The sequence below is a fragment of the Amblyomma americanum genome, chromosome 6 (genome assembly GCF_052857255.1).
Source record: "Amblyomma americanum isolate KBUSLIRL-KWMA chromosome 6, ASM5285725v1, whole genome shotgun sequence".
NCBI classification, from domain to species: Eukaryota; Metazoa; Arthropoda; class Arachnida; order Ixodida; family Ixodidae; genus Amblyomma; species Amblyomma americanum.
The window spans coordinates 76,793,361-76,821,251 of NC_135502.1; the positions used below are offsets into that span (position 1 = coordinate 76,793,361).

Below are 27,891 nucleotides of genomic sequence, written 5' to 3' on the forward strand. Positions count from 1 at the left end.
TTCATTCGAGGAAAGCGGCTGCTCATCCCCCGAGGCGGTAGGAAGAGAAGAGGAACGGGGGCGCACCTCCCCTCCTCGGTCACCCTTCGCACCTGCGCCGGTCACCCAGCGACGCGCGCCCGCTCGTCTCCCGAACGCGCGGGGGTCTCCCCTCCACTCCGTCGGAGCGGACGGCTCACTGCGGCCGAGGCAGAGCCGGAAACCGGTCCCCTTCCCCGATCACCGCCGGCGAGGAGCAGCAGCAGCAGCAGCAGCGGAGGAGGCGCGGCCCACAAGGACTACGACGGTGCAGCGCCGAGCACATAACAGCGCGGGATACGACCGGCTCGCAGGCGCGCGCCAAACGACGAGGAGGCAGGTCGTGGTGTGTGCTACCCCCCTGGTGGCCCGCTGGCCCAGCGCCGGCCCCCGCCCCGAAGTAACGGCAGCAAGAAGGAAGGAAGAAGCAGGAATGTTCGTCGCCGAAGCAGCGCCGGCCGCCAGCGCGGAAGTCGCGTTGCCCGCGCCGGGAACGTGATGATGTTGCCCGCTGGTTCGGCGCGTGCGCCCCGTCAACGCCACGACCGCGTCTTTTGGACATGGTAGCCGCCCGGGGCAACAGCGCCACCGGTTACGAGTCACAACAGGTGAGAGCCGCCGGTGTTGATTTGTGCCCCTCCCTGAAGACGAGGCCTCCCGCGTGGTACAGTGAGATCTCAGTAGCACACTTTGTTTTGTTTTTCCCCTTTGCACTCACGGCCGGTACTCGGCACGAGGATAATTGTTGAAGCACGCTCAGTAAATAGCACGTGCAGTGGAACCGTACTGGAGTGATGAAGCAATCGCGGTAGCAGTGTTGTTATATGGCTTAGCTGAAGATGAGGCTAGATTATCCAGGCCTATAAAACAGCCCACAACACGGTATTTGTCGCGCATATGCGTCGTTAAGCAACTGTACTGAACACATATAAGCCTGTTATACTTAGTGGCACAGGCAGGGGCATATTGGTTTACATTCTTTTTCTGGCTGCCCCACCATACTTTTTGTACTGAACACTTCGTTGGAACCATGAAATTGAACGGACATTGAACGGATCGTTTATAAAACGCTGTGTGTACGCTCTTCTGAGTACGCCCCGATGACTTCGACAGTCGAACCCTACCGGACAAAATAAACTTCTGTTCTCGCTATCTTTTCGCGCAGCTGCTCATGTCGGTCCGACAACATCAACGAAATTTACTGTTACCGTTAATTAGCGAAATTTCGCTCATGCCGTTTCTTCATTCCGGTACTGATAGCAGTATTTAATTGGTATTCTTAACATTTATTATTTTAATTTCCTCTCGGTTCATGGAGGGGTGGGGTGGGGGGAATTGCTGAGCGAGGGAGTACTTAAAGTATAGCAAACTAGAACTTTGTGCAGAATGCCGCTTAGAGTCGCAAAAATAACACACGTACACAAAACTTGCCCGCCATCGTTATACATGGTTAAAGTGCGAAGAAACTAGTACAGGCAAACAAAAGCAAGAATCCCGTACCTAGAATAGTTTACGAAGTAAAATGCAGAACTTGTACGGCAGTGTTACAAGGTTGAAGTTTTTCCGAACTAACGCAACGTGATCAATCAAAGCTAAAAAATATGTTACTGTGGCCGTCTGTGTAGTGGAGCAACCTTCTTTTTTGCTATATTTTGCAAACATTGCATTTTACAAAATATTTTGTTACGTTGAAAGAAGGAGGTAGACTTCTTTCGGCACAAGTATTAGCGCATCTAAGTGGACCCTGACTACAAATGACGGCTTACTTATTTCTATCTCTTTAATTAAGTAGGATTCGCAGACTTTCTTAAGAATTTTCGTGTGCAATGAACCGATAGACAGATTTCAAACGCGTGCTAGCAAGATCCTAGCGCTTACCGGAAAAGACGCGAACTTTCGAAGTTTGTCCGAGATCTTTGGTCCTGCGCTCACCCAGCAAAAAACACGAGGCCGAGGTCAAGGCCGCCTCTAACTTCGCAGGGTTTAGGATTAAAACCGTGGATATTCTGCTCCATCCTTTTTTTTTTTGTTACCTGAAGCCCGGTTGAGCCGGGCAAGGCCCTAACTAGTTTCCCAGCTACTCCTTCAAGTTTGTGACTACATCACTGAGGATGCCAAATTTCCAGAAGCCATGCGCACCAGCCAAGAGGGACGGGGGGTGGGGGGGGGGGGGTGGGGGGGGGGAGTAAGCGCGAAAATTTTTCCACTGACGAGGCACGACAATGGGTGCGCGCGGCTGCAAATGCCTGTTGACCAGTGGCCGTGGGACACGACTCTTCTGACCCTTCAGCTTGGCTCTCAAAGCCTCGGCGCACGTGGAATTTTAATTGGCGGAACCTCTCCCAGCTTCGGAATTCTTTTCACTTTTTCTTCTCCAGCACCCCGCCGGAGAGGACTCTCTTTGTCCGCACCTCACCCTCGCTGACTCAGGTGCACAAGAAGCAAACAAGGGCGAGGGGCGTAGCAGGGGCACGGGCATGTCGCGACGCCAGGTCATCGCTCGCACGTGCGCAAGTTTGAGATGTACCTTTGGTACTCTCGCAGTGGTTAGGGCGCTCGACTACTGATCCGGAGTTCCCTGGTTCGAACCCGACCGGTGCGTTTTAGAGAAAAAAACGGTAAGGCGCCCGTGTGCTGTGCGATGTCAGTGCACGTTAAAGATCCCCAGGTGGTCGAAATTATTCCGGAGACCTCCACTACGACACCTCTTTCTTTCTTCTTTCACTCCCTCCCTTATCCCTTACCTTACGGCGCGGTTCAGGTGTCCAACGATATATGAGACAGATACTGCGCCATTTCCTTTCCCCAAAAACCAATTATTATTATTTGGTACTCTCGGGAGACGAGGGCTCCGAAGAGGCGCTCCTTTCGCTCCGCATGTCCAACCTGGTACTCGCTCTTACGTGAACTTTTTTCCTGTGTTCATGTTCCGCAAGAAAAGAGATGTTGCGCGAACACTGCGATGGTCAAGAGAAAAAATTGGCTGTGGTTTAGCTCTGGTTAAACCTGGTAGGCAGCGCCATGACTACAGGCCATGACTACGCTTAGGCTTCGCTGTGGTTCATCTCCAGCTGAAATCGTTCTTCAGCGGCTTGAAGAAACGCAGGGTATCTCTTGGGATCTTTGTTGACATCACCAATCATGACTGCCAACTCCCGTTCAGTGAGGCTAGGCATCCCGGTAGCCATAACATTCAGAGCAGTTTCGTCGGTGTCCTGTGGAGATTGATGGGGCCAAAAGCCGCGGCCCGTTTCTGCGAAGGCAGCAGCGCCCCTTCTGTACCCTAAGGTTCCCGTCGCCACTGAATGGGACGATTAGCTACGGAGAGGGGATAATTGAGGGGCTTTACCGACAATGTCTCCCCACCCCCGTCTGGAGACACTAGTTCGTATGCCTTCATGTGTTTGGTCGCCCTCTCCTGCGGGCTCCGAGCGACGACGACGCCGGTAGACGAGACGCTGACGCGGTGCCGAACAAACGCTGCGGCTCGCCTCCCGCTACGCCGAACCGCCGAACCCCGCGACGTCACGAAGATGCGGTGGCGCTGATGTCAGCAGCGACTTTCGCATGGTAGGCAAAACAGGCTCCGCCTGCCCGTGCCTATACCGCAGCTGCCTCAGCTACCGGCGGCTGCATCATGCCTGCGCACTTCAGAAGCAGCATGTATTGACCAGCTGCGTCACTGTTGGATCCGCGTAGTAGCATAAAAGTATATTTAAAATAGCCCCGATAGGCTTCTCGCAGATAAGTACCGCATTAGGAAACTGGCTAACAGGAAATGGGCCGCGGTAGTACAACGCGAAGTATGGGAGTCGATTGGCACTGCCACTCACTTTACTTAATATAAGCATGTAAGTTACTGCGTTCATTCACCTGAACATCAGCATAGTACGCTTATAACTTCGCAAGGAAAAAAAGCACATATGTAGCTGCGCACGTATTTATCACCTTGAGCCGGTGTGCACGGGGCGCCGGCAGGTTCACTCGCCCCCAAGGAATGCGTTCTTTTGTTAATAGCACAGCATGTTTTAATGGCGCGTTTTATGGTATTTACTTGAAAGTGTTTTTTTAATACGACCGACGTAATTAATTGCTTCCAGTAGACAGAAGTCTGCTAAGCGCGGTCATGTTGGCGTGCTTAGAATAGAGTACCTTAAGTGGGCTAAAAGCCACATATTTTTTCATTGCATCATGCATGCGTCATGTTTCATGATGTAGTCCATGATCGCGAAGCTTGTTTGGAAAGAAGCAGCCTCAGGCTTGCTACTAACAGACACGTGGCGAGATTGAGAGGGGACGCGGCAATGAAAAGTGTTTTCGTTATTTATGCATGCGATATGTAACTAAATTTAGTGCAAATACGAAATTACTACGCTAGTTTCAGTAATGCGCTTTATTTTTAGCTATACGTGGTGCAGTTCTTGGGTGATTATAATTAACACCCTCGTCAGTTACCTCAAGGTATTAAATAATTGAGTAGAATGTACGCAATTTTTTTATGCCAGCATGTTCACAAAGCTTTGTTCTGTATGATGACGCTATTAGTTCTTTTTTTAGATGATCATGTACTTATGCATGCATAATTACATGAAACGTTGCTTACAAAAATAACGAACATGGTACAGCACGTGTAGGAAAAAATCGAGATATAAATTACACTCCTCAATGTCTCAGGAATCGCTTGCGACAAATAGAATCATTCTATTTTCATGCGTTACGAAATCCCGAAGGTGTGAATGATGCCAATCATCGAAAATGTGAAAGGTCAGAAAACGAACCTTAACGTTTATTCCCTCGTTTTTGGCCTCCTCGCTTGCGCTTTGGTCAAAGAAATGCGGCACTGAACTCAAAGAAAGCCTCAAAGAGATCAAAGAAATTACCTCACAATTTTCGACGACCACGCATCTAGACAGCGTAATTTATAAATTTCTACTGAATATTTTGCTGTAATTTTTCGTCACGAAACAGAAGTCCCCAGGGCTAAGAAAGAAAATAATTCCAGAAATAAATTTTTTTTCACCAAATCGATCAGTTTAACAAGGGGAGAGAGAAGTCGGCCTGGCTGGTGCGTGATCCTGCGGATAAAAACAGCGCCTAATGGAGACAGAGGAGAATGGGGACACGACACTGTCCCCACTTTTCGCACATCGTGACACCTACGCATGTCAGCAGACGGTGAGCGCACGTCTGCTGCGCCGAAAGAACGCCAGCACATCCTTTCGCTACTGTGCCGAAGTAAAATCATTCTAGCTAGAGCAGAGTGTCAAAAACTCTATTTTATTCAATGCCTAGCGTAGAAATCAACGCCAGAAACGCTTTCTGTTTACTACTAACCATATATACAATGCACAGTGGCCACTATTTCTCTGACTACGCCGCACGTGGCCAACGCGAGCTCGTGTACTTCAAGAAATTACTAAGTTGAAAACATCAACCACTGCTGTAATTCGCAGAAACTGAAAACGCGCCTACAAGCCTTGAAAACGCGCGCTCAACACCTCTCCGAGACGACACTCCCTGGCCTTTTCCCTACCGCGAGCCCGCTAGCGACTGCAGCGCCACCTCGTTTGTTTGTAAACATGCAGGAGGTCTATGCAGTCGAACCCCGCTACAACGAATGTCACTTGAACGAAATTCTCGCTTCAACGAAATATTTCAAATTCCCCGTCAGATCGCCATAGAAAGTAATGGAAGACATTTATCATCACAACGAACCATTTTGGGCGCGCGTTTCCGCTTCAACAAAATTTTTGCTATGCGAAGCTGGGTTTAAAAATCTAACAATAAAACAAGCATATCGACGCCCACCTGTGTAGTTCCGTAGGTCCACGCTGCTTTGCTTCACTAAGCTTTCGCTGGAACCAATTGATCCATTCATTCAAACGCACATGAAGACCACCATTGCTTGGTGGTGATGACAATCGGGCTGGCTGCCTTGCGACAATGCGCGCGTGCAAGCTCCCGTTTTCTTCCAAGCCAGAGTCGCAACCAATCCGTCGCCAAAGGGCGCAGCAGCCTGGCAACAGCAGCAGCGCGTTCGCCCTTGTTATTTTCACTTGTGCTTGTGCGCTGCAATCGACACGAGCATGGCGACTTTGTCTAGGAAGCGGAAGTTCTTTTCTCTTGAATAGCAGGCACGAAATACCAGCGCGGCATCCAGCGGCAGGAAAAAAGTGGATGTTGCAGCGGACTTGGTCATCTCACAGAGTACGCTGTCAACGATGTCCACTAAACGCTGTTCACTAAAGCCCCAACTCGATGCACACATCCCAGGCGTACGGCGGAGCGCCTGCGCGCCCAGCGCCGCGCCGTGCCAAGCGTCGAAAAAAGTCATACACCTCCATGCTCCCTGTGCTGGGGCGTTCTCCCTCTCGAGCCGACCGAAGGAATTTCAAGCGTGAAGAAAGGGATTTGGGGGGCGCTGAAAGGACAACTTAAACCGCGAAGAAAAGTTCCAGGAACCTGGGATAGGTTCAAGCCATAAAGAAAAGAGTCCCCGAGAGCCCCCGCCGTCCTCCTATTGTAAACCGGACCCCGCTTCCGACGCGCGCGCCAGCGCGGATATCTGACATGGACAGATATCTGCTTCTTCTCGCGCCTGCGCGCGCGTCGCGCTTTGCGCATGCGCAGACAGGATCCAGCGTACGCCCGTGCGCGTAGGCGCTCCGCCGGTACGCGTAGGATGTGTCCATCGAGTTGGGGCTTAAAAGGACGCAAGCCAAGATGACCGATTTTTTTGGAAATAAATGATATTTTTTAACAGTGCAGCAAGATCTTGGTTTTTTTGGGCTGATTTCGCCACAACGAATTTTCCGCTTCAAAAAAATTTTTCGCGCACCCCGTGAATTTCGTTGTAGCGGTGTTCGACTGTATACACACTGCGGCAGCCCCTCTCCCTCTACTACGCATGCGCACAACTGGCGAGGCGAGCGACGTCTGCTCCACTACGAGCGCAACGGCGGAGTGACGTCATGCCAGATGGCGCGCCGAGCGGTGCGACCACGGCGAAAGTGCGACCATGCTGAAGAGGCGAAGCGGTTGCAGTAATGTAGCGCTCGCTACAAAACGAACAGATCCCAGCTCACGGGAGATGTATGTGCTAGAAAAGCAAGCAAGGTTACGCGCTCGGGGCAGCAAGCGCAGATTCTTAGCAGTTCGTGTTAGTGGTGAGCGTGACTCAAGTGTAGATTATGTACATGCTGTCTATTTGAATGCTGTCGGTTCCGGGTATACCATTATTTATTACCTAATTTTTTGTTCAGAACAAGATTTTAAAGACACCCTTTGGTAAATTCGGCTCTGTCCGTAATTTGCATTCTCCAAAATAGCTGCTGCCGACTTTCGGCAAGCGTATAAATCTTAACGATATAAATCACTAGTTGAGTTTCCCCCTTCATGTGGCGATGAGAGGAAACTCCTTGTTGATGATGAAATCGGGGTTCTTGACCCGGTGGTTCTAACTCACAAGCATTCACGTTACTCGAAGAAAGGAGGTTAACTATTTATTTACAACATAAATAAAACAAGAAGAAACGAAGCAAGGAGAAAACTATTTACATGACTAAACCGTTGATTAGACGAATTTAGCCCCCGTTCAACCCAGCGCGCTTGCTTTTAAACCCTCTGTCTCCGCCCTTAGCGGGGACAGCCACCAATAAGATTACAAGCGGCACATCTCGCCAATCAGTGGTCAGGGAAAGTAAAATAAGGTTTCCACCAATTAATCACAGATTGAGGAAAGAGGACTGATTAAACATTTGGGAAAGGAGAGGTTGCAATCAAATACACAACAGCACAAACGCGACCGCCCTCTCCCACTGCACCCACGGCCCAGCCGTTACCACTTTCTATCTCTTTCGCACACGCGAAAATCATATGCCGACGAGGCGATCCCTAAAGTTGTTTACAGAACACACCGAGAGAGAAGAAGACAGTCGTTACGGGAATAGTGGGTTTCCGGCCACTCGGCTAATGCTCAGCCGTATCTCGTGCATTCCCGAAGCCTCAGCAACCCCTTGACAACGCACACATGTCGTCACCTGTACATGGTCAGGCTTCTTAAGAGGGGCTATGCCCGTGACGGCGCGGAGTAAACAAGGACGTCCGCCGCACGAAGGAAAGGCAGGGACCGGACGGGCCCCTTTGTTGGCGATTTCCGACCTCACTGCTGCGGCCTTCTTTGCGAACACAGGACCGACCAGTTCGCGGAAAGGTCAGCGAACTCCACATCACTCATGGCAGTGAAAACGTTGTGCAAATACTTCCACTCGGATATCTCACGTCAGCAAAGGTCAATCAACCATTCTGTTCATGAATCGCTTATTTAAAATGACTTCATTACACATCACGAAGAAATAAATAAAAACTTCAGGACTAGTACTTTCTCAAACAGAAACAATTACTTCCAGGTCAGCCGCTGAATTTTCTTTTACAGACACAGGTACCTAATTAACAAATACGAGTAAACAGTATAATACCAGACAGTTTGATCCGGTAGGTATTGATGTCTACAAGAGCTCGTTAATCATTAGCAAAGATGAATCCACCGTAAGCACGTAGCAATCAGGGACTGATTAAGGATGTTTCTCCCGGTTGTTCTCGCAACATCGTTACTTCGCCAACTGGTATAGCAGGTTTTGCTCTGCCCGCTGTGAACTAGTTCACTCCCGTCACATAACGCGCTTGGTGTTCAGGGTGAGCGATCACGCTATTTAGACAAAATATATACAATGCTAAGTGCGCTACGAGCTGTTATATGTTGCGACAGGGGCCCAACTGAAGTTGAATAAGACGATACTGCGCATTCCGATGACGGGAATTTGTATAACCATGAATTTTTTAGGGATGCAGGAGATAAAAACGAAATGGCTAAACTAGGCAGCGGCCCAGTTAAACAATCAGCGTGAGCCGGCGCCAGGGCGGCGGCTGCGGCTGTTTCGCGCTGACGCTTCCTGAGGTCCCGCTCAAGCGCGGCCCTCCTAGCGCGAACCTCGTCCGCGACGGCGGTTCCGGAAGTTGAAGGTTCGCTCTCTACGCGTTGTCGCCGGCGCCATTCTCGCTGCTGCGAGGTCTTCGTCGCCCCCTGTTCCAGCAGGGCAGCTGCTGCTCCGTCCGCGCGTTTTAGCTTTTCAGTTTCCCGCAGAGGAAATCTTGGAGGAGATCCCTCACTGAGCACTTCGCTTCCGAGCTGCAGCCGCTCGGGTGGAGAGAGAAACACAGGATCTACTATTGCATAGCTTCGTGTGACCAATGGCGTGACGCGTCTAAGGGGGCTCCGTACAACAGCTCACGCCGTAAAATTTGAGTTGATTCCCTTTTTCCATACCTGCCTACTTACGCTTAGTTTGTTCTGAACTGGACAAGTGGCGTCTATTTGTTATTTCACTTATTTCAAGCGATGCCATATTTCCCTGCATTGTCCTCACGCAAACGTTATGTATCAACTGCCCCCCAGCGATGCCTTCGGGCGCGGCAGGTATGAATGAATTAATGTTAAAATGCCATAGTCTCTGCGTTTCAGACAAAAAGGTATTCTTTTCCAGTACCTTTTAACCACAACTCTTGTCTGGAGCTCTGTGACTGCATCGCAGCGCACGCCTAAGGGTCCTGCCATGTGGAATATGCGTTCTGTAGGCTGTGTGTAGTATACTTCGCGTGGCACTGCCTTTTTCTTTTTTTTTTCAGGGTCTGGCTCTTTACACGTTCCTTGTACCACAAAAAAAAAATCAGTTGTTTCATTTTGCGGCCGGACTTATGCAGTCTTTTTATCGGCATGCTTGGTCTATGCTCAGTCATTTGATTTTTATTAATCTATTCATACGGCCTATGCATAGCGCTATGCAAAGGGGAGTGAGCTGGCGTTATTAAGTTACCTTAATGCTTGAAGGTTAGTTAGAGACAAAAAAGACAAAATAAAAATAATGCAAACAGTTGCACACAAATAGGGAAATGCTATAGCACGTTAGTCTATGACACTTTGCAGAGCGTTTTGAAATAATCGTTCAAGGGACATTCTGGGAAAGTGAAGTTGCCCTGTATAGACATGGTGCCGGGTTCTAAACACAGGGACAACTCTCACAAAAACGGAGCATCCATAAGCTAGGAAAGACCAAAAACGGTAATACAGGTGCAGTGATCACCGACCGATTTCACTAGTGAAATGTGTGCGTCGACAATGATTTTTCGTCGCGGATCACAGTGTTGAGTGGAGGAAAGCGAGACCGTTGAGACGCCAACCGGACGGCTTTATTCCAGTCCGGCGAATACCTGCACGAGACGCCCGGAAGTGTGCCAGCCGCCGCGAGCCTCACGTGGGCGCGCAGTAGCGCAGCAAAGCCAAGCCATGCAGACGGCCTAGCCACTGCATGTGGCTACTGCCTATACATCTCCCCTGACAGAAAAGCAAAATCTTGGGAGGAATGACGCAACGTCCACACCTGGTGTGCCGGTGGGAGGCGTCAGCGCAGGTTGTTTGTGAATCTTCTTGAGAAACGGAAGTCTCAGGGAGAGGTTACTCGTAGGAGACGTCAGCGCAGGTTGTGAATCTTCTTGAGAAACTGAAGTCCCAGGGAGAAATTCGTCGTACACGACGTCTTGGTTGTCACTCTCCTATTCCGCAGGCTTGAGAAAAGGGATAAGATTCCTTCCCAATGTCAACTATATATATTACCTAGGCTCGCTTGCGGCCGCCGCCACATTCCCTTTTCGCTTTAAGTCTGTAACCCAGACTTCATCTCCTTCCAGAAGGGTCGGAAGTTGCCGTTCGCCATGTCGTCTATCGTAATCTATTCGCTGCTGTTCGCGGTATTGGGTTTCAAAATTCCGAAGTTTAGTGGCGTCTGGCAAACGGGGAACAAGCCTTCCGGGACTCATAGGAGTCTTTGTCCGCAACCGCCTCCCCATCAATAGTTCAGAGGGGCTGTAGCCATTTTTCAATGAAGTTGACCTGTAGGACAAGAGGGTCAGGTACCGGTCTTGAGTCTTCTTCACAAAAGATTTGATGACTTTCACCGCAGTCTTAGCGAGCCCGTTGCTCTGAGGGTATTGTGGGCTTGATGTGACGTGTTTGAACCCGTATTCTTAAGATAACTTAGCGAAGTCAGAGACGAGAACTGCGGACCATTAGCGGAGAACACCACTCCTGGAATGTCGTGCCGGGCGAAAATTGATTTGCAGTGATTGATCACGGTACTAGATGATAGCTTCTCTAGACGAGTCAGTTCCGGATATCTGGAGTAATAATCAGTCACGATTAACCACCAGTGGTTATTGAAGAATAACAGGTCCATTGCAACTCTCTCCCACGGTCTTGAAGGAAACTCGAAGGACGAGACGGTTCCGATAAATCCACCTTTGCTGTGGGGTCCAGATTCTTCAACGATGTCAACCCGGCGTGACATGCAGTCAGACGCGTAGTGGCCTTTTTGTGGCCGCCCCTGCATACCCGTGTCCGCGCTGGGCACAATGAACGCGGATGTCGTTCTTTCCCACACCAACGACACAATGTCGGAACGCTGTCAGCTGGACGCATATGTTCCCTTGATTCAAAGTGCTCTCGGCCGTCGACGTGAGCAGCGTTCGTGGGATGCCTGACTTGCTGTCTGCCTGATGCAACTTTGTTGACGGTCAGCGTTTCGGGGTGAAGCTCCGCTTGCTGCTGACAAACGCTTTCGGCCTGCCTGATACTCTCGAGCGCCTTCTGAAGATTAAGATCGGCGTTAAGCTGCAGTCTCGCTGACAATTACTGGTCTTGAATGCCGACGACCAGTCTGTCTCGAACCAGTTCCTCTCGGAGGGTGCCGTACTCACAATGGTTGGAAAGCGTGTGAAGCACAGTTACGAAGTCTTGGTCGGATTCGCTGTCGTTTTGGACCCTCGTGTTGAAGCGTGCCCGTTCAAAAATGACGTTGTGCCGCAGCACGAAGTAGCTGTTGAATTGCTTTAGGACGAGTTCTAAGTTCTGAGCGTTCTCACCAGAGAGTTTAAAGGTAGCGAAGACGTCTTCAGCCTGGTCGCCTATCATGTAAAGGAGGGTGTCGACTTGGTGTGACCCTGACTTGTCGCAGAGACCGGAAGCTGTGTAGAAACGCTCGAATCGCTTCCTCCATTTCGGCCAGTTGGCAGGAGTCGTGAAGCAGAAGCCCTCGGGCGGTTGAATGACGAAGGACGCCATGTACTGGCCGCGTAGTCCAGGCCGTAGACGCTGCTGTGACGTGTGCCACCGTAGATAAGTGTCCGAGCGAGAGGAAACAGGCCCGGTTGGGCTTACTGTGGGAATTGCGTTACTTCTGACGCCATGTTGAGTGGAGGAAAGCGAGACCTTTATTCCAGCCCGGCGAATGCCGGCACGAGCACGAGACGCCGAGACGAGACACGTGCCCGCCGCCGCGAGCCTCACGTGAGCGCGCAGTAGCGCAGCCAAGCCAAGCCACGCAGACGGCCTAGCCACTGCATGTGGCTATACTGCCTACAACACGCAGAGGCTACAATACATCGGCATTCACTTCAAAACGGGGGCAACCCATCCACTTCGTAAAGGACGTCGCGAGTTTGTATCGGCTTGCACAAAGATTTCAGAACAAAGGCTGTACTTCACGACCAAAGCTGTAGAAGCCGGGCCATCGCTGAAGCCTTGACCCTCAATAACTAAAGGAATAAAACAAATGTTCCCGCGAGTGGGATTCGAAACCACGCCGGCGCGAAAAGATCAGCTTCGCTGGCCAGGGCACGAGAGCACTATGCTGTCGCCGCAGCCGATCACGCCTCGTATTAAACTGCAACACACTCTGGCGCTGTGCTTTGCACGTCGTCTTCATCAACTACCATCTGAGGCGCGAACAGATCAGATCAGCTTAAAATGAGTCTAATATCGTCGCCAGAGGCGCCGACGACCCAGAAAAGCAAAACAATGAGCAAGTCAGGCTAAACACATGTGTTCGCACGTCTACTCCGCTTAACTGCGTTAAAACGTTACCTAAAAGCCGATTTTCTATGCGATTAATGCGTTTCTTGCTGTCAGACAAACGGCAGCATACCAACAAAAGACGAAGAATGAATTTTTACTCAGAGAAATAATTACACGCAGTTGTCCTTCGTTAACTTTAACAATCGCGACGACTCAATATAGAATATGGTTCCAGTGTTTTGTCATGCGTGGGATAGGACATGGACTGAGAAGGTAACTGTAAAGCTTGTCACGATGATCAGTTTTGTGACAGCCTTGCTAATATAACTGTAGTGCGCGATCAACACTATCTTATGTTCGATGCGCATATCGAATGGCAAAACTGTCTTACAAACAAGAAGTCATATATTTTGTCCAGAGGTTCGTTCATGATGATGGTGCAACATATTGCCTTAAGTACGCACACTTTTTAAACTCCATCAAGACAGCCATCTGCCATCCTTGCAGTGGGTCATTCTAGGTGATAAAGAGGATAAGCAGTCAGGTGTGACCGGCTGTATCAGACATGCATCAAGTGCCCTCTGTCGAGCCCATCGTTTCGCAGAAAAGGCGTGGTCATCATTACGCACTGATGAGTTTGATGAACGTCACAGAATAACAGGATCACCACGAGGCCGCTGCATTATACCAAGTTTTCTTGTTGGGATCAGTTTTTTGTACATACCAGTAAAATGGAGGGGAGGCTAGTAATAGGATGGACGAGGTCGACCAGAGGTTTCTGTTCACAGCAGTGTTGTGGAGTTCGCTGTTCACAAATACATGAAATTGTCCCTTTTTGAGTGCACGGGGCGTTCCTTAGCTAACGGATCGAATGGGGCGCTTGGTTGACAACGGGTGTGTTCTCTCTTACACATCACACGTAGTTCAACACACGCACGGAGCAACGTGCGCACGAGAAGCGTGGCGTACTGAGATGTCTTTCCTCATTTTAGCCACTGCGAGCGTCAAGTTTGCTTACTGCGCCTAGAATAAGTGCTTATATTATCAGAACGATTGGACGACGCTAAGGTGAGAAGACTCGTTCAATACGAGAAACACGTACTCACTTGCAAGTGATTCGATGTTTCGACTTCGACACGTGTATTAGTCAGCAAAGTAAACCACTTCGTGGTTTGTTCAATCTGGCAGTGATAGGGATAACACGTGGTACGGATGCTGGCACGTTAACACTGCCGCGCCTCTCCGCAACAGTGTTCCGCCCTATTTTTCAGCAGCGTGATGGAAACTCGATGGACAGCGCTGATCATCACCAGTGCCTGGCTGTGCAGCTGCGAAGCGGCCCCTTTGCCGGTGTCGTCCAAGCACTACACCTCTGCTACGCCCTGTGAGTGGGACATTCGTATACCCTGACTACCTTAAGTCGTTGCAGCGTTTGCTTTGTCGTCTATTATACCCGCGATGCCGCAGTGGTCGGGGCGCAGGCCTATCTCTTTAGGCCTAATCTTATACTGTCTCGTCTGCTACAATTATGCGTCGTAACTGCAAGTCTTTTTAACAGCGATTTACTAACAGGGTTTACGCGAAGGGAGAGTTTGTGCTCCGTCTTATACGTGCATGAAATGTGCATGAAACACGTGCATGAAACAAAATAGATAGATTTATGAGGCCGCTGAGCAGATTAATGAATTTCACGTATAGAATAGCGATGTATACTATGACGCATGTCGTAGTTAAGTTATAAACAAATTAACCGTTAAGTAATTATAAATTTGACCCCTTTTTTCACCATTACTTCCGACCGCAGGGAGGCAGTGGACCATCGGGAGGAGGCCATGCGAAGGCGTTCAAGGGGAAACCGGCCTCTGCATGTTCAACTGGGAATGCATCCGGCAGGAAGGCACCATGCTGTCCGCCTGCATGGATGGCTTCCTGCTGGGTGCATGCTGCAAACTTCCCCCCGCAGCAGACGCCCCAACCGCTGCTTGGACTGAGGCCAGTAGTGCTCACACTACGCAAGACCAGTCCAAAGTGAGCACCATCGTCACGGTCGACGCCACTTCCCTGTCGTCCACTTCGGACACACACCCAGAGGCGTCGCGGCTTCCCCCCAGCACGACTACCACCACTACGGAAGCACCCACGACAGTCGCAGCGAGACCGACCACGGTGCTTTCCAGGCCAAGACCACCTACCCCGTTGTGGTCATTGCTGAGGCTACCGACGACGCTAAAGCGACCGGTGACCGCACTTTCCACGCAGCCGCTGGCTGCGGCTGCAACGGTGACTAACCACCACAAGCCGCCAGGGTTCACCACGCCTGCGGTGACCACGTGGATGATGACGCGGCCCAACGTCCTCTTCACGCCGACTAAGCTAGCCGTGCGCCCCTCTCCCTTTGTCCCTTCGGCAACGTACGTACAGCGGCCCACACTGCAGGCGGTGCTCGCGAGCACGCCTATTGGGATGCTTAGCTCTCTGATAGCCAGGCCGCTGTTACGACCAATCACGACTGCGATGAAGATGCGGCCGACACTCGCGACCATGAAGCCTGCTAAGAAAACCACAGCGCTCGCCGTCCAGTCCGACGCAACGACCACGACTACGCAGGAGAGCACATACTCACAGGCGCAAACCTCACCGCCACATACGCCGACGAAAATGTACGAAACGCAGACAGAAGCTTCCTCGCATTCCACGATGGCGCAGAAGTACGACTCCACGAGCACTTCTTCGTCACAAAGTACGTCGACGCAAAATTACGCCTCTACGAGCACGTCTTTTTCTCAAACGACGCCGGCGCAAGCGTTCGAGCCTCCAACTGCCGTTTCGTCGCACAGTACGTTGGGGCAGAAGTACAAGCCTCATACAACTGCCTGGTGGCAGACCGCCCCTACAAGATACGAACCTTCCTCCACTCATTCACCGTCGTCTCGGCCTCCGCTCCACACTCTCTCATCACCGGCCGATGGCTATACGTCACACGCTGTCAGCAGGCTCCCACCGTCAACCCTGAATGACCTTTCCGATCTTGACGCCGAGGAGAAGACCCCGGAGTACCACACTGCGTTAGGCATACTTTTGTCCACGCCTAGCGAAAACATTCACCCGACACGACATCCTGGCTTTGTCGATTTGACTGAGACGAACACAGCGCAGCCGCCGCCTACACCAAACGTTATGGAGTACACCCTAGAGTTCGACGGCGAAGATCGGCCCACCGTAACGGAGCACGTGTACGGAGTCACAACTGGACACCCGTCGTTCGGAGAAGTTTCGGACGTCACCGTTTCTCACGTCGGTTCAACGGTCGTCTCGTCTTCGACTGAGCCATTTTCTACGCCTACGCCATCTACCCCGACCAAGAAACTGAAAACACGCTCGCCATAACAACCCAAACGAAGCCCTGGCCGTATACGGCGGTCTCCAAACCGATCCCCTCCAAGCAGCGTCCGCCACAGTCTCCTACGACCATTTCCAACTACATACACCATTTGACATACCCATCCAAGCAGACGTTGTGGCCTTCAACCGTCTTTAAACTTCCCCTGAGGACAAAGATGACAACGAAGCCCGCGCAGAGCAATACGCTTTCTTGGGACTCTTCCACGACGCCCGCCATCACCTATCAGACTCAATCGACGTCTACGACTCTTCAAACGACGTCCAAGTTTCCCGAACGCACAAAGAAGCCGACCACGACCGCGAGCAGGCCGCTACCGGCGAAAACGACCCTGTCGATGACAACCGGGACTACGAAGCCGAAAAGCACCCCGAAGCCCATGAAGCCGGCCCTGGGAGTGCCGGCCCGCCCCGCGAAGCCCACAAAGACACCGCTGCCCATCAAGTCGCCGCCAAAGAAGAGTACCCCGAAGCCCCCGTCAAAGATGCCACCGGCGCCGGGCACCTTCACGCATGCCTCGACAATGAGCACGAAGCTGACAACAGCGCCAGGCTTCGCAAACAGCACAGAGGGACCGGCCGAGGCGAGCAGTAAGCACTGGGACTACCGCAAACGTAAGACACAGTGCCGTCCCACTCCAGGGACGTTTATTCCGCTCATTCTTTTCGGCTTCCGCTTTTCCGCTCTTTGTGAATGCCGTGCAGTCCTTTGCGCGACTGCGTACACCATCTCCGAAGAGGACGCAGCGTCTTAAGCGCAGTGCATCAAATCTATTACTCGTGCTTTGGAATTGCCTACAAACGCGTTGCAATTTTACTGCATTAACTAGAGATGTTTTCTTTGCTCTCATTTTGTCGCTCACATCCCGCCAGCATGCGTAGTGTTACGTGGCCTGCGCTTGCGCGCAATCTAAACGCTTCCCGCAACTTCTAGTTGCTGAAGATGAGATAGCGTTGAACCTTTTCATGCTGGTCAATTTTTATGCGCCTTCTTTTCAATCCACTTTTTTTCCTTCTCACTTCTGACCCACGAAGACTGCGGAGTCAGGCCGCTACGTCCCCAGGGCCGGATCGTCGGCGGAAGAAACTCGTTCTTCGGTGAATGGCCGTGGCAAGTACGTTTTGCACTAGACGCAAGTCCTTCCTGCTTCCTTATTTACTGCTCGACGTTGGATGCTCGATACGCATCTCGGGTTAGTGTCACGCTCTTCACTCATTTTTTTTCTTCTTGCAGGTGCTCGTGAAAGAAGCCACGTGGCTTGGCCTGTTCATCAAGAACAAGTGCGGCGGCGTTTTGATCAGCGACAGGTACGCGCTCACTGCGGCCCACTGCCAGCCGGGGTAAGAACGCGCTCAGCGCTTTTACGTTTTTTTTTTCTTTTCTAATGGAAGTCTTTTCACAAGTTTGTAGTCCGGGGGGTTTGCTTAGCTAAGCCATTGGAGGGGATACAGTGACCTGTTGGAGGAGGTAGGGCCAAAAGTCTTCTAATTTTCAGCAGGTTTTGATCCCGGAGGATGCCTTACAATGCACATGATGTGGCTCAAAAGCAAACCCCTGGGCTACAAACTTGAAAATGAGGGTACCGGAGTGTTCACGTTGGGGAACTTTGCGAAATTTATTCTGCTGCGCACAACTCGCATAGTGTCATTAAGTCGATCGTTTGTAAATGATAAAATGTTTCTTTTCAGTCCATTGTATTACATTATTAGTTGGCGCACTCCGAGTCTCCGACTAACCGATCGTCCCCATATTCGGGTGGCGGCGTCGGCATTGGTTACTAATGGCAAGATTTCGAAAGAATGGGACTGCGGCTAGATTGCTGCCTGCCCGAGACTGAGAAGTGCTCCAACTTTTTTCTTCTTTTCGCCAGGACAGTAAGTGCTGTATTGAGATATTTCTTGTGATGACAAGTGATACCGCCGACGCGAACAGCAAGTGTTTCAAATTTTCAATAAGATTTCTTTGCGCTCGCATCTCCAACACAACATAATGCGTAAACTGCTCAACTGGAAGCAACCGAGCTTGCAATGTTCGACTCTGGCGTAGGCAGCTGTTTTCCGAGTTACGTCCACACCGTGAACGTGGGTGCTGTTACAGCTAACCACCAGTTTGTAAAATGGCATCTGACATTTCGCGTGATTTTCCGGACATATCAATAAGAGCAGCGCCGCCCTCCTGCAAAGTGGAGCCGGCACAACACCTGCCGTCTTCTCAGTCATGCATAAAATCTTTTTGTCACAATACACTTGCTGCGCCAGCCAAACGATCGGCTTCAAAAAGAAAATGTTCAAGGATTACTTTGCCAGGTGCCATGCACTGAGAGCCCGGCGACGCACATTACGCTTTTAATAGGGCGTACGCAGCGACTCTGCGGGTAACGAATACTCATGCGCAGAACGGTACGTATCTAACCCCGTCTTGCGGGCGTACGCACGCTACAAAGCATAGCGAGCGAGCGCTGCGGGCACGTTACGCGGTGCGTTGACAAGATAACGGCGGGCTGCTCGCCCGCTTCGCAATAAATACATGTAGCCGCTGCAGTCTTCGACGCGACAACACGCTCAAAATGGCAGCGGTTCGGTTTTATTTCGTACTGCCGCCCACACGAAGAGTTACAAGCGACAGCTAGCCCCTGTTTTTCAGATAATTTGGCGATATTCTAGCTCTTCGGCGCAACTAAATGCAGTGTTTTCCTAAATGAAGCAGTACTGTAGCTTTTATTCGGTTGTTATACTTCTATTTGCATAGTTTTTCTTCATGAAACAAAAAAAAAAAGCTCGCAATGCACCCACCCCTGTTGTCAATAGCTACGGATAAAAATTTCTACTACCCAGCGTATCTGACCGGTACTAACCTACAGGGCAGAAACATGGAGGCTAACGAAAAGGGTTCTGTTTAAGTAAAGGACAACACAGTGAGCTATGGAAAGAAAAATGATAGGTGGAACGTTGAGACCGGAAGCGGGCAGAGTGGGTGAGGGAACAAATGCGAATTGGTGACATTCTAGTCGAAATTAAGAGAGAAATGGGCTTGGGCAGGGCATGTAATGCGAAAGCAGGATAACCGCTGGTCCCCCTTCTGAAAAATGTATATAGGTTTGAACGGGTCAGCAAATAGGATTATGGCACATTTGGCTTGGCTTTATAGGATGGACGTCCCAAAGCGGCTCAGTCTGAGGGACGCCGTAATGAAGGGCTCCGGATAATCTCGACCACCTTGGGTTCTTAACAGGCACTAACAATGCACAGTACACGGAATTTTCATTTTTCCTTCATCGAAGTGCTACCGTGGTGGGCGGGTTTGAACCCACGACTTGCATGCACTGTGTGATGTAAGTGCACGGTAATTAACCACGGGTAATGGTAGTTATACGGAGCCCTCCACTAAGGAGTCACTCAAAGGCTGAATCGCTTTGGAAGCTTCATCCTATAATGTTAAACGAAATGTGCCATAATCCTATTTGTCTCCTATTCAAACCTGTACACATTTTTCATTAAGAGGGACCAGCTGGCAAAGGACAGGGTTAATTGGAGAGACACGGGAGAAGCCTTTGTTTTGCAGTGGGCGTAGCCAGGCTGATGATGACTATCCAGCGGTGATATGCCTTGACGTCTTGTCACTAGACGGCGTCATTGCTTACACGTGCAGCTGAGAGGCGCTACGGCACGGCAGACTAAAAGTGTCTTTCTTGCGTTGTTTATAGTGCACGCAACGCAGTGAGCGGTGCATACGATTAACTAAATGTTTCTATTGCCGACACGAAGTTCTCTAAAAAAAAAAACTTTTCCACCTCGAAAACGACATCCGCAATTGCGAAGCTAAGCGCCGAGTTCTGGCGGAACACTAAAAAATAAATCTTCGCTAAAAGCGTTCCACGAAATAAAAAAAACGGACTTTTCTGAAATCACGGCACATACAAATGACGCTTGAAACTGCGAATAGGTTGCGAGGACTCTGCCAGCTGCATACACATTCGGTCGTGACCAGCCGAAACAATGGGCTTCAGTCAAGAAACATTGCTGCTTCGGGCTATTTCTGTGAGCCTTGAATAGACAGAGCCGGCCTATAAACTAAACAAGTTGGATGCGGCCGCGTGCGCCCTTACCGAAATCTACCTAGCCAGGCTAAATTGCTTCTGGCGCTAGAATTCTAATCTGATTCGCTATGTACTACGTTAACGTAATTCAACTGCTGATCCACTATGTCCTCCTGAACTACAGGGGAGGCATTCAAGAACGCTATTATTATAAATGTCATTATGAGTAGTATTATATCTAGTATTATAGGCGCTAGCATTACGTTTATGTAAGTCGAGGATTTTTTTCATTGTAAGGCAGCAGTAGAATATTTTAGCATACTGTTATGGAAATATTGAAGGTAATGGTCCATTATTTCCATTCATAGCAAAACCTTTCTTTTAAAGTTTGTCCATCGCTCTCATTGAACAGATAAGACTGCCGTAGAACATAATTGGGAACGTGTTTGACGATATATTGAATCTTGAGATCAAAACCTGCCGAGGAGAGACCTGCTGGCATGTTGATTGTTATAGCGAAATTGTACGATATATGAAGAGATTGCGTACATAAACTGTTTCCCGTTGAAAAATAGGCTTGTCCATAATTTCTGTGCATAAACGTTTTTTGATCAGTCACATTATACTACAGAAGCAATAACAGATAGTCATGGTGATCAATCTGGGCACAGAATTGAGCTTTCTAACCATTAGCGGCTGGAGCGGCCACATTTTCATATCGTCCTGAATGTTCTTGTATTTGCGTGCGTGCGTGTGTGTGTGTGCTTTCTTTAAGCAGTAGTGCATTTAACGGCTACATTTTCACCTCTCTTTGTCTGCAGATTTTTGTCCCTCCGTCAGTCCTTCCGTCCGCACGTCACAAAAGCTCGACAAAATATAGTACACGCCGAAAGGTATAGGTTTGAGTGGGATTCGAACCCACGCCTTCTAAGTGCCACGGCGCTGTTGCTCATTTCATCTGGCATGCAGGCCGTACAAGTTTATGAAAACGGCACTTCCTTACGCAACTCAAGAACGCAGCGGCTTTTCCCCGTCAAAGGAACCCTTTTTCCAGCCAATGGCGCCGGTCGATCCTGTGACCTTGCTAACGCGACAAAATAGAACGTCGCAGATGAAAGGGGATAATCACTACCCTCTATGATCGGGGAAAGACACCTCGCTTCATTCTGGCGCCGCTCTCTGCACTGTCACGCTAACAGGGTCATGGAAATCGGCCGACACCATTGGCTGGAAGGGGATAGGTCCTTTGACGGGGAATATCCGCTGCGTTCTTGAGTTATATCTGATTACAACTTGCAATTAGTGCGACATCGATAACTGCTTTGCTACAAACTAGCACTAATTTTGCACGCAGCCAAACACAAGGAGAAAAGCAGGATTATATAAAATACTCCGGACGAAAGATAAATTTTATCTTCTTATGAATGCACAATAGCCTGACGAGGTGATCAAAGAGAGACTCCTTAGAAATACTGCAGCTTTATCTTTTTGGAACGAGCAGTGTGTCTTTCACGTGTGATGTGTTCTCTGTTGCGTTTGAGCACGATTCTTAGCCTGCCTCGCATGCGCACGCTTCTGTCCGCGCTCGCACGTGCTTTCAATGTCTGCGTTTTTTTTTCGTGTTTTCTTTTGTGTGGTTGGCTCGTTGCGTTCAGAAAATGTCTATATGCTTTTGCTAAAGCTAGCGTCCTCGTTTCCTGCATCCGCCTGACCGACACCACCTAGAACGCCTCGCACTATTTAAAAGTAAATGAAACTGAAACCAAATACCAGCGTCGAGACGCCAATAACCGGCGAGAATTCAGAGCAGGCACGTTATACACGCTATGTGATCGGTGGTGCCACGTGTGTGCTTACAGGTGACGTAACGAAAATAGTGCATAAAGGTTTCTTCAGTGACGATTTTTCCTTGTGTATGCATGAGATAAAAGCGTTGAAGAGCACGCATGCATGTCTGCAGTGGGGTAATCTAGGCGTAGCATGGCGCTGACCACAAATTTTGCCAATGCTTGCGTATGAACAAGCTCCATTCGTTTTATGGCAGCCCGCAGTGCCGCAGCAGTATTGTAACGATAAAAACCATACTTTCAAACTGAGAATGCTAGAAGAAGATATGACTCTGATTATTCAGCCACCATGGTAGTGCATGGATGTGCATCGCCAGTCGCAGTGCTCAGACCGGGCAGCCGGCGCAGGTTCCTCTCGTCGCTGCTGGTGATCCTGGGCGAGCACGACCTGTCGGGCGACTACGAGCGGCTCAAGCCGGTCTCGATCCCCGTGCGACGCATGGTGGTGCACCGCCACTACAACCCGGCCACCTTCGAGAACGACCTGGCTCTGCTCGAACTGGAGCGGCCGGTCGTCTTCCAGCCGCACATCGTGCCCATCTGCCTGCCGCAGGGGGACGAGGACTTCACCGGAAGGACGTCTTACGTCACCGGATGGGGAAAGCTGTCGCACGGTACGCGTCAAACTAGTTCCGTTTAGGTAGACAGCAGAGCCGACAGTAGAGCACGTACGGTTTGCCTAGCAAGGTTGAGACAGGCGAGGTTCAGACAAAGTAAGCACAAAATGTGCTTATTCAGACTGATAAGCACACTCGCCTGCCCAAGCCCTAAAGTTGGATTCATTCAGGGTGTTGTCTTTTTACAAATAGGCCAAGCTTTACAAACGGAGTCCTTGTATCTGTTTCAAAAGAAAGCTGTTCGAAATGTTATGAATGCTCCTCGATTAGGGCACACCAAAGCGATCAATGAACGTCGAATCGTCCGCTTGCCACAGCTGCACGAAAATTTACTCCGACGGCGGTATAAAGCCAGTGCTTATGAAAACAATTGCCCTATGGTAAAGCTGTCAGGATTACAATGCAAGAGCCCAAGTACTCTACACGAATGACATTGAAATCGTTTGTACCTAGGATCCGAGCAAATTATGATTATAAAATGTTGATCTACACTCTCCCGCATAAATTAAATAAAGAGTGTAAATTGATGTATAGCTAGTGGAAAATATGTTGTTTTTCTCTGAAAGTGCTATCATGTTGTGTACCACTGCAATGCCTCTGCAGGGTGCGTCGGCCTCGTCAATACTTTCACTGGCTTTTTGTCGGCGCACCCTACATCGTCATGATGTTAAATAAACATGATTCTGATTCTGAAGAGATGCTAATTAAGACCAAAGTAGTTATTACCGCCAATAAGCAAGTCTCGTTGCACGACATACGTAACCTGCCTATTTCAAGGCTCCCTGATAAAAGAAATGAACGCTGCTACTTACTGAATCATTAGAAGTCGTTTACTAAAAGTGTTTTTTTTTTCGTGTGCAGGAGGGTCGGTGCCGAACGTTCTGCAGTACGTGCAGGTGCCCATACTCAACAACAGCCACTGCCAGCAGATGTTCATGGAGGCCGGACACATCAAGTCCATCAAGAAAAACTTCGTCTGCGCTGGCTACGACCGGGGAAACCGCGACTCCTGCGAGGTACGCGGCCTATGAGCAAATATTGCGCAACTTATTTAATGTCACGATTTACGCGCCACGGCTGTGCGAGGTTTACCAAATTGAAAGCGAATCATCGGCAAGTTTTTATTCGATACTACAAAGGATATTTCTTAACGCACACCGCAGAGACTCAGCAAAATGATTTTGCTGTTTAACCCAAAAAAGTTTTGGCACAGCCTTGAGGTAAAAATGCCCTTCATTTTAAGTCTAAAACAGCGCATCTGTATAGGGTCGAGGGAAGTAGAGACGATACGCAGCTGAGTTGGGCACCGCTGAGTTGGGCACCGCTGAGTTGGGCACCGCTGAGTTGGGCACCGCTGAGTTGGGCACCGCTGAGTTGGGCACCGCTGAGTTGGGCACCGCTGAGTTGGGCACCGCTGAGTTGGGCACCGCTGAGTTGGGCACCGCTGAGTTGGGCACCGCTGAGTTGGGCACCGCTGAGTTGGGCACCGCTGAGTTGGGCACCGCTGAGTTGGGCACCGCTGAGTTGGGCACCGCTGAGTTGGGCACCGCTGAGTTGGGCACCGCTGAGTTGGGCACCGCTGAGTTGGGCACCGCTGAGTTGGGCACCGCTGAGTTGGGCACCGCTGAGTTGGGCACCGCTGAGTTTGGCACCGCATTGCCCTAGCTGGAGCTGAAAAATTATTGCGCAGATACTTTCGTGTTCTAAGGTTTTCATTCGGCAATCTGTTATTTTACAGCCATTGCTAGCCGAAGGAACACGGCGGACACAAAGATGAGGGAGACGGGACTGGCGGTGTACTTGCAGCTTCTGTCCGTTGCTTGTGCATATAGGCTATTCGACCTCGTACACAGTATGTTTCCTGTAACTGCACCCTATTCAGAGCCTGTAGGGAAGCATCTTAGAAATTATATTCGCTCCGAACATGGTTACAGGTGTATCGCTTATGTAGCCCCCCTTTTTTTTCCCTAGGTTAGTTCTCTTGTCTGATATTCTGATCTGCTGATGTCGACACTTGCACGAAACAATCAATGCAATGCGCAGGCGAATTGATGGCACCTGTGCTTTCTAAGGCAAGGTCATTCGTGTTTCTTGCACAGATCATGTCTTCCTCGTATCTGAACTGACATTTCTGTACTTCTATATCATTGGACTCGTATCAACGTGTCCCTGTAGCACGGATGAAAAGTGGCTCACCCAGATGCACAACGCTGCATTGTATTCGAATTGAAATAAGGACTGGCTGGCGGTAATTCGCGCCCTAAATTTATGCGAAAAACATTACACAGTGTAAATAGCTTACAAAGGGCCCTCATGAGCCCCAGTCACGTACAAAGTCGTTGCGTGCTTGTGGCCAGTGTTTTATTTTTCTTATAAGGTACAGTGGGACCCCGAACCGTGCTCAGTGATATGCCTATAGTGATATGCCTATAGTGATATGCCTATATTGACATGCCTATAGTGATATGCCCATGGCGGTATGCCCATGGCGGTATGCCCATGGCGGTATGCCCATGGTGGTATGCCCATGGTGGTATGCCCATGGTGGTATGCCCACTCCGCCATTGTCTCAACAGACCTTTAAAGACACACTTGAACTAAGAAAGAATGCTTAGAATCGAAGCAAGTTTACGTTCGGTATCACATGTTTTTTTTTTTCCTGCAATAAGGTAGCTGGTGTGACAAGTATGAGGGGCCGGTTAATACGGATAGTCGGTTTCACTTGAATCATGTATTTTACTTTTTTCTCAAAATGGAGTCCAGTGTGGATCTTCATTGCAAATTTCTCGTTTCCCTCTCTCCCGTGCGGCTTAAATCGGCCCCTGCTGAAGAAATTGTAAGCTCTTGCGAGAGCGTTTCAGAGCCACTGCAAGGTGCTCCAGCTAGCCCACAAGTTATTCATACACGACGTAACAGCGTGATCTCTGACTTGCGCGTGCTGCAGGGTGACTCTGGCGGACCACTGACCCTCGTGCGAGATGACGGACGCTGGGTGCTGGTGGGCACCGTGTCTCACGGGATTCGATGTGCCGAGCCCAACATGCCTGGGGTCTATATGCGCACCTCGTCCTATCGCCCCTGGATCGACAGTGTCACTGGCCAGAAGTTATGACCGCGTGTCGACATCCCTTCCACATCCATCCTTTCTTCCTTCCCTCTTCTGTCACCAAAAAAAACTTGGCACAAATTCAGCTTAGATCTCCCATTTGATTCTTCGTCATAATCTACTAATTCATGACATGAGCCAGCGTAGCGCTCACTACATCGAACATGCTTGTTAGGTCTGCGGGGAAGTTGTTGTTTTCTGCACGACTGCAGCAGCCAGGATAGCATGGTGGCAATTCTGTCGTTCTCACTTCTCATATCACTTGGTCTCTTCGGCCCTTTTATTTCACCCTTGGCATAGCCTTTCTAGCAATTTCTTCATACAAGGTATACCGTGTGGACCTCGAATCGCAGGGACGAGACGAAAGTGGCTCGTTCATCGTTCTTCGGTGTCATCGAAGCGGAGACGAAATGACCACCGAGGAGCACCTGCGGCGTTGCTTCGAAAGGACAGTGTGATGTGCTTGTCTTGTGCGTGGACTGTTTGACGTGTGATGAAGCGATGCGGTGAATCGGACGGTGCCTACAGGTGTTCGTTTCTTCTGGAGAACTCGGATAGTTTCAGTAAGGCTGCGGCGCTTAGGATCGACCGAAAGCGGGACATCGTCACTTTCCTATTTATTGTTTTTATTTATTATGACACACAGAAGACCACAGGCTCACAAATGACTTGGCACAATAAAACATAACTATGATGTCTGTGCTCCCTTTTGTAAAAAAGTTGAAGTGTAATATATATTGCACTTTAAGAAATATAATGTTATGCGTAGAGCAAGAAGTAACGCCAGAAAAAAATGGCAACTTAGATCTGGCGCAGCGAAGCGTGCTGGATCAAATGAATGGATGAATAAATAAATGTATTTGGATATTGTATACGAAGCCTCCTGTATAGAGTAGAGGTGAACAGTGATCGGGAACATAAAGAAGGCATTAACAGCTTGCAGTGCTTGCGGGCGAATCTAATTTTGAGACGGCCAAATTTCGAGAGTGGCATAAAAGTGAATGCCGTTTTCAGATGCGTGGCGTTTTCTTTCAGGGTTTAAGTTTGCTGAACGGCGCTTTCGGAGGTTTTCGTTTCCAAACGATGCAGCTTTTGTTACTTCTCTAGTATATGTAAGAGAACTGGTGGCTGCTTGAAGATCTGCACTGGCTCTGCCACTCAATCCTAAATCGTCCGCGTACATCCCAAGTCATGCTGCAGATTTGTCGCGCGTTGTGTGCCTTTGAATCGACTGCACTCGCTTCATTCTCTTGTGCTGTAAACGAACGAATAAGACTTTTCGTGACGCTAGAAAAACGTTTAGGCCTTTCGACTGCAACAGCATGTTGCGAAATTTATTTCCGACATTATTTTCAAAATTTTCACTGTCGAAGGATATCGTGAAAGCTGAACGCGCCGTAAAATGCCGTTTACATCAGGCATGGTGTATTACGCCCACACTGCTGAGAGTTGCTGTGTCTTTCGTTTCCGTTTGTCGTAATTATTACTGTTTCTAAATGGTATCACACTTAACAATTCGAAAGCTAGAATGATAACACTACCCAATTATTTATTGTCATATTCTGTGACTTGACCTAACTGAGACAACTGGAACTAGTACCGCCTCCTCACTTGAAGTTTAAACTGCACTGCAGGCGAAATGACACGTACGTACGATGAACTTCGGTGTCAGGATGAAACTTTAGATAAGTAAACTCCTCCCAGAGTAGCCTGTAGTACCTTTCGCTTAATTGTAACTTCACTAGCAAGGTGGCAGCGATTTTATCGCAGTTAACCATCACCCCTTGGAATGGTGCTCCCTTGGAAAAATCTAGTGAGTACTCCGCCCTAAACAGAGGTAGAAAAAAAAATCAAGTTCGAATAGCTTAATGCTACAATATATATAGTAGCTGCCAAGACAAAATTATAGCCAAGTGTTTCCTATTCGCTATAAGTTTCCAAAATTTTCCGAAAACATCACTGT

The 27,891-nt window shown here is 49.5% G+C and overlaps 1 protein-coding gene across 1 annotated transcript; it reads left to right on the plus strand.

The window, feature by feature from the left end:
- The first annotated feature begins 202 nt into the window (after positions 1 to 202).
- On the plus strand, positions 203 to 27,086 carry LOC144093744 (uncharacterized). Its single transcript, XM_077627424.1, is given in 9 exon segments — positions 203 to 626; positions 14,194 to 14,306; positions 14,727 to 16,303; positions 16,306 to 16,936; positions 17,357 to 17,436; positions 17,556 to 17,662; positions 22,554 to 22,819; positions 23,684 to 23,838; positions 25,767 to 27,086. Coding segments are annotated over 8 exon segments (3,090 nt in total). The 5' UTR covers positions 203 to 626; positions 14,194 to 14,200; the 3' UTR covers positions 25,935 to 27,086.
- The last annotated feature ends 805 nt before the right edge of the window (positions 27,087 to 27,891 follow it).